This window comes from Psittacula echo (genome assembly GCF_963264785.1).
Source record: "Psittacula echo genome assembly, chromosome: 3".
Taxonomy (NCBI): domain Eukaryota; kingdom Metazoa; phylum Chordata; class Aves; order Psittaciformes; family Psittacidae; genus Psittacula; species Psittacula echo.
Genome location: NC_137736.1, coordinates 29,647,152 through 29,658,587, shown reverse-complemented (window position 1 = coordinate 29,658,587; position 11,436 = coordinate 29,647,152). Strand labels below are relative to the sequence as shown.

The 11,436-nt window shown below is 41.8% G+C and overlaps 1 protein-coding gene across 1 annotated transcript in view; it reads left to right on the top strand.

The window, feature by feature from the left end:
• Positions 1-5,522: 5,522 nt before the first annotated feature.
• Positions 5,523-11,436, top strand: part of URB1 (URB1 ribosome biogenesis homolog) — a gene marked incomplete at its 5' end in the record, with an annotated part of 53,811 nt that continues 47,897 nt past the window's right edge. Inside the window, 5 exons of the mRNA XM_080613084.1 lie at positions 5,523-5,652; positions 5,983-6,122; positions 7,345-7,496; positions 8,304-8,436; positions 10,917-11,013. Coding sequence (XP_080469210.1) covers positions 5,523-5,652; positions 5,983-6,122; positions 7,345-7,496; positions 8,304-8,436; positions 10,917-11,013 — 652 coding nt within the window. The remainder of the gene's footprint in view (positions 5,653-5,982; positions 6,123-7,344; positions 7,497-8,303; positions 8,437-10,916; positions 11,014-11,436) is intronic.

The window sequence follows — 11,436 nt, the reverse complement described above, 5'->3', positions numbered from 1 at the left end:
TGCTCAATGACTATGTTAAACTAACTCAGGCTTGATGATGATTGAAGATTCAATCATGCATAGAAGGTGGATACTGATTTCAGTACACATGGAAGATACCCTTTTTCCACCTCTGGACGTAACTATCCCATAGTGCCAAAGGTCCTGTTCTGTACATCAAACTAAATGGTTTGTTCAGTTTATCACAAATAGATACCCATAGCTACTTTCAGCTTATATCTCTTCTAGCTCTTCCCAGCCTGCTCACTACTTTCCTGCTCTTCTGTCCTCTTCCCTTCTTTTACGATCTTTCCATCCATCTTCAGCATCTGGGCAAGCAGCCTGATTCCTGACTCATGCTGTGCTTTGGCTCAAAACCCTTGTGCTAATGCATGCTCATACTGCTGATGCTGCAGGCAAGTTAGGTCCTTTGATATTGATAGGGCTCTAGTGTAATGGTAGGGAAGATAAACTATCAGTAGTCAGGTTTTAAAATGTACTCCTTTAGCTACTTTGAGAAGGGCTCCTCCAGCTGAAATAATTAAAGGACTGGTGGAGGAGGAGAAAGAGGGATGGTTTTGTTTTTCAGCATCAAGAGCAAGAAAAGTTGTGGTTTTACTAAATTGGTGTAACTGTTTATGCCAAACCAGCATTGGCATTGCAGGGCAGTTTCACTAGGGTTATTGCCTCAGCACAGCCTACCCTACCCTCAGCTCCTGAGTTCATGCACCATTCTTGCGCATCACCCAGATGCCTTGTTCTTAAACTTCTGGAGTTCAATCTCTGCAATGTTTCTATCTCCAAATATGTGAACTGGCATTGGGTTGATCAGGGCAAGGATGGTGGGAGTATGGGGCACAAGGCATCTCTGGACATGTATCACAGTATCACAGTATGTTAGAGATTGGAAGGGACCTCAAAAGATCATCTAGTCCAATCCCCCTGCCGGAGCAGGAACACCTAGATAAGGTTACACAGGAATGTGTCCAGGCGGGTTTTGAATGTCTCCAGAGAAGGAGACTCCACAGACCACACTTCCTCAATTTAGCTATGAGGATGCTGTGGGAGACTGTGTCAAATGCTTTGCTGAAGTCAAGGTAGATCACATCCACCGCTCTGCCATCATCCATCCACAATGTTATTTCCTCATAAAAGGCTATGAGGTTGGTCAAGCATGACTTCCCCTTGGTAAAGCCATGTTGACTGCCCCTCATAACCCTCTTATCCTTGACATGCCTTAAGATGGCATCAAGGATAAGGTGTTCCATCACTTTCCCAGGGATGGAGGTGAGGCTGACCGGTCTATAGTTACCCGGGTCCTCCTTCTTGCCCTTTTTGAAGCCTGGAGTGACATTTGCTTTCCTCCAGTCCTCAGGCACCTCTCCCGTTTCCCAAGACTTGGTAAAGATGATGGAGAGTGGTCTAGCAATGACTTCCGCCAGTTCCCTCAGCACCCGCGGGTGCATCCCATCTGGACCCATGGATTTATGGATGTCCAGATTGCTCAACTGGTCTCTAACCCATTCCTCATCGACTAAGGCAAACTGCTCCGTTGACCTGACTTCATCTGAGGTCTCAGGAAATGAGATGGCAAAGAAGTGATAGTTGGGCTGTGGTGGCAATATTCCTGACTTGTGAGGCTGTGTTGAGGAAGCAGTCCTGACACTTAGCCTGTCTCTTCATAGCATCCATCCTCTCTGCCTCTGTGATCCCATGCTTCAGATGTCAAAAGCTGGAAACCGTAAAGGTCTGATAAACAGCTGTATATCACACAGGAACTTGAAATATTGGGAAAAACTGAAGGAAACTTTTCTGTGAAATAATTCTGTAAACCATGAAAGAACACTGAGAACAGCAGTTTTAAAGACGTGTTTTTTGATGAAGTTCAGTCCCTCTGAATACTTTGTATAATTGTAATGAAATTAATTAGCATTAAATGAAAAAAAGTATGATAAGAAACAACTGCATTTCCTGCATGCTCTGGAGCAAAGTCAATGTGGAGTAGGGGGTCACAGGTCATGTGTGGCCACTAAGTGACACCACCAAATGAAAGCAATAGTAGTACAATGGTACTGTAACTGGCAGGAGCTCCACTAAACCAATCAGTGGTTTTAAAGGTCAAGTCTAGTCTGGTCTGGTCTGGGATTAGTATGGCCTGCTGTTGTGACCTGTACCTGAACAGAGGTATACAGCTATCCTTCCATAGGGATAGTTGCTTATCCATAGTGTGAGGTTGCAGGCCAGGAGATCAGGCTGTTTGGAAAGGGTCACCACAGCATGGTTAGGGAACAAGGTTTTTCTGTTGTATCAACAGACTTAAGCTTGAAGGCTGGTATAGCAAGTATCACTGAGGTAGCCAAAGGCTAGAGATAGGGGCTGGGTGAGTAGGATAAAAGTGTTTATGGCTGAAATCAAGAGACAGACCTTAATAAAGCTGTTGGGAAGAAGTGGCCTAATCTGCCAAAACAGATTTTGTCTTCAGGATTGCATGAGTGACGATCCTAGAGAGAGAAGAATGAGGTTCAAGTCAGGGATGTAAAGGCAAATTAGGCAGGACTGCAGGGCTGGGGATTGTTATTTCAGATACTGTTCAAGCCAGTAAAGATTTCAGAGGTCAGATTATAGCTGATGTAGGAAAGGGTCACTTAGCTCAATTAGTTTTATATCTGGAATTGTTCATTGAATAAGGCAAGAGCTAAGGCTCATGCAGAGGACTGGGAATTGTTTTTCAGACCTGCAAATGCCAAAGGGCATTGTGTATCTTGGATATGATTATATGTTCACCTGGCAAGAATCACAGACGTATATTTCAATTTACTGAAAACTGGGCAGCTTAAGAAATTAATACTTGACTCATTCACTGCTTACATCTGTCAAACATGTAGGCACAACAGAGCAGATAGACTTTGTCTGAGCTTGATGTCTCTTTCTTTGATAATAAATTTGATTCTTCATGAATAGAGCTTGCCAAAAAACAGACTTGAGGGAGGAAAATTTTCATAGATATCATAAAGAAAGGAAAGAACATAGGCATCAAAGTAAATTATGGCAAGAACATGGAAGTAATCTAACTTGAAGTGGGATGGTCTTCCTCACCATCCTCATTAAAGCCTATGACAGACAGCTACTCAGACAGCAAGAGGAGAGAATAATTGAATTTAAAGTTGAAATGAAAATAATTTTCACCAGAATTTTACAGTAATATTTTTATACCAGATATTCTATAAAATATGGTGTGATGATAGTTATCAGGCTTGAGACCCTAAGGTGGCCCTGCTTGAACAGGGAGGTTGGACTAGATGACCTCTGGTGGTCCCTTCCAACCTCAACCATTCTGTAATTCTGTAATACTGACAACTATGACTTTTATGTGGAAGATATCAGTATGGGTGCTTTAAGCCTTTTAAAATCTGTGTTAAATCTTTTTTTTGCTTTTGATTTTCATTCCCTCAAAACCAAAATAACTTCGTTTTGAGAACGTTACTTACTTTCCATATTATATGCCCTCCAATTTCTGGAATTGCAAATGTATTGGTATATCTGCTACCTTCAATTAATTTTCAAGAAAACTGTAAGATTGAAACAAAGGATTCCTGTCATCCAGAACAAGCCATCAATAATGTCGTATGGAAGAAATGCACAGTCCATGCCTTTGCGTAGAATTTACTATAATACGGTGAATTAAAAAATGAAGCTGCCATCAAAACAAGCAGAAAAATAATTGAAATCTACTGAGTTAAAATTTAAGTATTTCTGGAAATATCATGAATGGTTAGCACAGGTTTAAACATGGTGTAACTAGCAGCATTGAGATGCTTTTTAGCCTTGTTCTTGTAAGTTACTTTAAAAAAGCCCTCGTACCTAGTATCTAACAATTTATATTTTCATGTTTCCCTTTTTCCCCAGTCTCAACTACTCCTTTTATTTTACCCTTTGTGCCTTCTAACTTTACCTTCTTTCGTTTTACTCCACCATCTGTTCTCACAATATCACAGCATCTTCCATTAACATTAAAGCATGTAGCTACCCTAAATCTTAGAATGACTGTTAATGTTGCCCTCTTCTGGATCACTTTTTTAGAGAGTATTTTGTTAAAAAAAAAAAAAAAAAAAAAAAAAAAAAAAAAAAAAAAAAAAAAGTATCAACGTTGCTTTTTTTATTTGTAAATAGGAAAAAGAATCCATTTTGGGTAGACCTCTAACTTGATTTTGATTTTATCTTAACTGACTTAATATAACAATCTCCTTTATCTTCTACTACTGTTTCAAATGTTGGCGTTTCATATCTAACAGTTTATTGGAACAAGACTTTTTCCATTCCTTCTTATCACTATGCTTCTCCTGGAATAACTTTTGCTGAAAGCAAAACTTCTGGTTTCAATTTAAGTCTAGCGAACAGTATGCTTGTCCACCTTGAGCAATGTGTTTCACAGGCTGACAGACAACCAGTACCCTTGTATAATGTTTCATTATTTGTTTGTAATTGCTAGTGTTTATTTAAGACATTTTAACCAGACAGATTTTAAAATGTAATGGAAACACGGCTTGTTAATTGGAAAGCAATTTGTGACTACTGCTTTTGCAAATGACAGTCATTTCCCTTTCCCTAGTATGTGAAGAAGGTCTCTCTGTGCTTCTTGGCACGCTGTTTTCCCTTTCCACACTAAAGTTTGGGTCTCCTTGCTTCAGCACTGCATACATCTGCAGTCCTGTGAAACTGTGATGCCAAGGGACACAAAAAACTGCTTGGCCTTGTGAGCAGTCATGGATAGGAGACTACTGCAGGGTGCTGGAGGTTCGCCTTTCAAGTCTCTGCACTCTACCTACCTTTAACCCCTCAGCAGTACCAGTAGGGACCGTGTGGCTGCACTTCGTATGAGGTGACTAAAGCGTCCTGATAGAGAAGTGGGAAGAAAGAACGGTGTAACTATTTTTGACTCTTTTTATTGTCACCTTGGGCACTGGTTGCTCTGACAACCAAATGCATCCCCGAACATGCTTTTATGCACGCACATGTACTATGCGCCTTTGCTTTTCACCCCAGGAGACTTAACGCCTCATAGAGAAGCCACCGGAGGGCCAAATGCCATGTACGACAGGGACGGGTCCATCGGCAGACACAGAGGCCAAGTGCCCACGGCTGCCTCACAAACCTACTCCCGTGCCAGTGGAGACGAATTCCGCAGGGGAGCCTAGACAGCAGCGCTGCTGGGCAGCTGCCGGCCTAAGAGCCGCAAGGCCGCTGGGGCTGAGGCGGTAAATCTCACGATAAGAGAGCGATATATAATACGATAAATAAGCGACAGATGGGCCCGGAGCCCGAAGGGGTTGGGAAGGCCGCCCTTGCACGCTGCAGCCCGACCTCGGCTCCTGACCGCGGGAGAAGCGTAGCTCTCCTGCTCCGAGCCGCCTGCCAGGGCCAGTGCCAGGTCCACAGCTTGGGGAAGCACTGAAGCGGCCGCTCCCACCCCTGCTTCCTGTCGGGGCGCGGCTCCGCAGCCGCGGCCGCTTCCGGGGCGGCCCTCGCGGCGGGGTGGTGGTGCTATGGCGGTGAAGCGCCGTGGCGTGCCCACGGCCGACCCGCCGGCTGCCAAGCGAGCCTGTCGTCAGGAGGAAGAGTTCAACGGCACCCGCTTCAAGGCGCTGCTGCGCGACCCCGCCACCGCCGGGAAGGGTGAGGGGCTGGTCCGGGCAGCGCGGGGGGCGGCCGGCGGGCCGGGCGGTGCGATCGTGAGGTGAAGGCGTGCTCCCCCGGCGCAGCAGGGGCTGGAGCGGCTACCTGGGGAGCCCGGAGACTTATCCTGTCCCCAGGGCGACGTCGTGGCGACGACCACGATGATGGGGATGATGATGATGGGGATGGTGATAATGGGGATGGCGGCTGCTGTTGCTATACCCTGGGCACGTGTTGGTCCGGGGCAGCAGGGGCCTGGTGTCCGGGCCCTGAGGGTTGGCGTGCAGCGTGCCACACGCTGGCTCCCTTCATGAAACTTTCCCATTGCAGGTCTGGAGACCTTCATCTCCGTGGCTAAAACGCTCCCATCGCCTGATACGTATGATGTTGTGGAGGGATACATCAAAATTTCCATGGAGTGTGCTGAAATATTCAAACTTATGGATGGAGAAAGAAAGCCTGAAAGTGAAGTAAGTTGGCCATGGTCACAGTGGCAGAAGCATTGATCAAGTGGGAAATGTCATTTTCAGTGCAAAGATGTCCTGGGTTTAATGATACACACACCTGGTAGTCTTGCCAAAATTAAGCTGCTAAGGTTCTTGAAATGATATCAAAAGTAAGGGCGTCAACAGAAGCAGTTGAGCAAACAAAAGAAGAAAATAGTTCAGTGAAAGTAATTGTTTTTTGGTAACTAGACATCTCCCTGATATATCAGTATTTCTCGAAAGCCACCGGTAGAGTTGGCCTAATTTTTCTCATCTGAACTGGAGACAATTTTTCCTCATCAGATTATGATGAAGGAAGTAGAGAATTAAAAAACTCTTTTCACTGTGAATACTGGCGCAGCATTATTAACTTAAATCTGCTTACAACAGAAAATTGGATAGTGTTCTGTTTTGACCTCCAGTTGTGGATCTTTGCTTTAGATTATCACTTTCATGTAATGAAGAAAGCATATAATGTTCAATGACATGCTTTCTTCAAGGTGCTTTTAACTAATAGGGGCTAATAGTTGTAATGAGTACAGTGCCAGTGCTGAGTGCACTCTGGATTCACCTAGATGGAGTTAATTGCAAGACTGGAGGATCTTGCATGCCTCCAACACTTCTCATTGCTTCACTGTGAACTTACTAGCAGTTGTTTCTTAAAACGTCAGCTCGTTAGGCCTTGGCCTGTAGCTTGAGAAGAGCCTTCAAGATCCGTCAGCCTGTGCTAAGATTTACACTGCAGTCCATGTTTGCATCCCCAAAAGTGATACATTGTGTGTATGCAGATAAATCATGCATATAGGTCTTGATTCATGGTGGGGAGGGACCCTTTTTTACATTCAGTTTATTTGTCCAGAGTTGTACAGGCCTTCAGTCAGGAGGTTATCCCTCTCTATTGCTGCATTTCATGATGTTTTTCAGCTGAAAAAGAGGAGTCAGCTGACCTTCTGTGGTTCTCTGATCTTTCATAGAGTATCTGTATAGGGGCTTCCTTGAAAATTCGTACTCTTGGAACTAATCCTTCAGAAGAGAAAGCATTAATTTGGGAGAGAATTCAGAAGTTAACTTTGCCTTCATATGAAGAAGCTTTCCTCTTGCAGTGGGATTATTTTTCTTTTAATGGTGTTTGTTATGGTTTATTCAGCTAATGATTTCAAACTGTACCAGATATTGGCAGACATTAACATATTTCTGTATCTTACAGATGCTGTTAATCTTTCAAGCTCTAGAAGCCATTTTACTGAGGACAGCCAGTGACCTTTCCCATTTTTCTGCTGTGGGAATGAACATAGTGAAAAAGTTAATTCATTCCTACATGAGATTGGTCTATGCTGCTCTGTATTCTGAAAATCACAGGTAAGTCTTCTCCGTATTGTTGCAGAGAATCTCTGTCAGTTGATCATGAGGGGCTGTCTGGGTCTTGTTGACTTACTGCTAATAATCCACCTTTATTTAATTATACTATTCCACATTTCATAAATAATTGCATGGGGAAGTCTTTGCAAGGTAGAAGCTCTGATACAATACACAATCTAATGCTATATGATACTTTTCCTGAGGCTGTATATCTTGGGATTTAGTTCATTACAAAGACCCATGCTGCATATGTAAACTGAAGAAAATCCGTCAGTCAACTATAACACAAAAAAAATGCAGCCTTACTTCGGCCTCCACTGAACGTATCCTTAACTTTAGCATCAGCTGTAGCTCAGAAGGACCTTCTTGTGGCAGTAGAGTGTATGTGTTTGCAGGATGGGGGCTCAGTCCAAGAAATGTGTTTGTAGAAATAGACTATTCACAAAGAGGACTGAAGTTCTTTGTGAATAGTGGAGTAATACTTGGGTTTGGCTTAAATTTGTACCATGGTTGTTATTAAAATGGTGGGATACATATTTCACTATAGCTCCCCATCAACTGCAGCAAGAGCTTTCTGTGACGAGGAATACTTCCAAAAGGTTATCTTGGTTGCTTGTGTTGGGATTAGCTCAACACTGCTTTATGCCTGAAACTCCTGAAGGCTTGGGTGGATGTTGGAGGTGGAGTGGGATACTTTCTTTTACAGGAAAAAGCTCTTTTCTTTTAATTTAAATGTCTTGATTTGATTGTTTTTGTAAGTGTCATCCTGGAAATAACCTTCAGGTTTTCCTCTGCCTTTTGTTTTAGGATGAGCCGAGTGTGCCTTACCCTGTTGTCAGCAATGGTTGCTCAGGGGCCAGATTCAGCAAGGGATGTGTGTAGCCATTTTGATTTCAATAATAAGTTTCTGCCTGGATTATTGAAAAAAAGATGTAAGAAGGTAAATTAAGCTGCTGTGTGCCATGAAATGCTGCACCACGTCAGTTTGTTGTTTTCTGCTGAGTATTTAAAACTCAGTTTTTGCCAAATTCTCTTTGCTGTATTTTTGTCTGCAAGACTCTACCTCTTCTTTCGTATTCTGTGTCAGGCTGAAATGCTCCTTAATTGTTTCTGATTGGCAGCAGAAGTGATCTGTGGGGCAAGAGCTTCCCATCTACTTATATAGGAAATCCCCAGGGAATGTTTCTGAGTATCTGCAATAGTGTGAGAGCTGGGCCATATCCTTGAGTATAGCAGGCTTCGTTTTCCATCCTGTGCTGGTCTTTCTCATCTTGGCAGGATAACCTTGTTTGCATACTGCTTTGTAGAATTTACTGCAAAACATTGAAGTGCCTTGTTTGCTTCTAATAAGATGTGATAAAATATAAATGTATAGTTTCTATGGGCTACCCTTTTAATGGAGTAGTAGTCTAAAATGGAGTGAAAGTAATGGTGAACTTCTGAAAACTATTCAGTGATGTGTTTGGGAAGAGCTCATATTTTTTTTCCAATGCAAAGATTGCAGTTTGGTTCTACTGAAATAAATGGATGCTGGAGGTTCTGCAGTTGTTTTAGTGGAAGGAGGATTTTGGCTAGGACTAGTACAATCAGAGTAATTGCATTTGAAAATATAACCATGAGTTTTAAACAGTCTCTTGGTGGAAATCCTTAAGGAGAATGTGCAAGTGAGCAGAAAAAGTCACTCCTCTTTTTCCAAAATGAACTGTAATTCTTGTTTCCTCTCAATTTGTTAAAAATAATCAGGGTTGGCTTGAACCAGTGTTTCAGAACAACAATATTTACATTTCATTTCAAATACAAATGTACAACAAATCCAATATTATTTCACTGCTGATACGTTGTTTCTAAAGATGACTTGCAGATGAATGTGTGCATTTGTGTTGGGTTTGTGCCATCTGTGGTGACAGATGAAACTGTTTATATGTAGAGCAATCAAGTAGAATGCAAAAACCTAAATGCACACCTTTTTCCTTGAAACCATGTTTTACAGTTTCAGGAATGTCAGATTCCATGGGCCTTGACCTTACTGCTGAAGTTGTCATTAGGAGTACATCCGCTCCAAATTCAAATGCTTGGATATAGTCTTTTGAGCACAAGCTTATTAGATATGCAAGTAATGTACAAAGAAAAGTTTCCAAAAATGGATTAAAAATATCTTGCTCTTGATCAGCTTTCAGTGAAATCATTATGTTACAACTGCCTATCAGAGGTGAATTTTTAATACAAAAATATCTGACCCAAAGCTTACAGCAAAATAACTTTTTCTTTCAACCTTTTTATGAATTGCTTCTGCCTTATGTTTAGCCTAGTCAGTAACTTCTTTCAGCCATTCTTACACGCAACTTAATTTTGCAGAGTAAGTTTTAAAAATTTATAAATCATGAAGGGACTCTTTAGGAGGGAATGTGGTGATAGACTCATAGAATGGTTTGGGTTGGAAGGGACCTTAAGGATCATCTAGCTCCAACCTCCCTGCCATGGGCTGGGACACCTTCCACTAGACCAGGTTGCTCAAAGCCCCATCCAACCTGGCCTTAAACACTGCCAGGGATGGGGCATCCACAGCTTCTCTGGGCAACCTATTCCAGTGTCTCACCACCCTCATAGTAAAGAATTTTTTCCTAATGTCTAATCTAAATCTCCCCTCTGTGAGCTTAAAGCCATTCTGCCTTGTCCTGTCACTATATGAGGTCCCAGAATAATTAAACTGAAATATTATGAGTCTATGTTCATATCCTATGATCCCTTTCCAGGCAAAGCTTTCACTACTTCTTCCATTGTGCCTGAATTTGTAGTTTTATAAGAGATTTAGATTTTTTTAGCTGGTCTAAGTTGCAAGACCCAGGTAGCTCTATAGGCAGCTGTGATAGCTGATACGTGTGTAAGGCACTGTAGCTCAAGGATGGCAATGAACAGTAAAAGTCCTCAAGACTGGCAGTGCCCCTGGAAGCCTGTATAGTAAGAAGGTGCCTCAGTATTACTGCCATTACTTTTACTGTGTGTTTTTGTGAATTGACCAGTGTACCAAGTGGTGCAGAAGTGAGGATGTTCAGTGATGTTTGCACAGAGTTTGGCATGAAACTACTGCTGTTTGTTTGGGTTTGTTGTTTTTTTGTTTTTTTTTTTTTTAATTTATGGCCTGTCTCCTCTATTGAGAATTCTAAAAGTATGTGAACTAGGACACCTTCCTTTTTGATGTGAACTTCAACAGACTGTGATCCGCTTCACACAGGAAATGTTTCAGATGCATATACTGTGAGTGTATTGCATATAAATGTATGTGTATTTCTATGTGCAGCATGTTTGTAGAAGTTGTTCCATTTACCTCTTCATAGTACTTATAAGGATGATAAATTTTTGCAGTTTTAATTTTGCCGTTGTGTACAATCTGATTACTAGCGGTGCCTTTATCTTTTCTAGGGGAGAACTGATGTTCGTATGGCCTATATTCAGTTTGCTCTTTCCTTTTTAATTGCTGGTGACAATGCGATCTTGACACAGGTGCTAGAATTAAAAGGTACTTCACAATTCCTTGTATATTTATTTTTTTTTAAGGCAGAACTTTTTACAGGTGATAATAAATATAAACTAATTCAAAATGTGAACAAGCTAAACAGCATTGGTAAGATACAAAATACGTATTTTTAATCTTACTACTTGAAAAACTTTAAACTTCTTCAGTATTTTAGTGAGTTCCTCTTCTGCTTGAGAATAATGTTTGCTGTCTGAAAAAACTTTGTAAAAATAAAAAGCCTTTGGTGACAGAGATGTAAAAGGGTAAATGTAATGTAACTTGGAGGCCATAGAGTCAGTAAGCAGAAAAAACTCCCTTCATGGCCTCCAGCCTTGCTCATAGCATAGTAACAGTGGATACGTTAAAAGGGTTTTTTTTTTAAAGTGTTAAAGTCTGTGTGTACTTCAGTTTCCTTTCTGTCCTCAT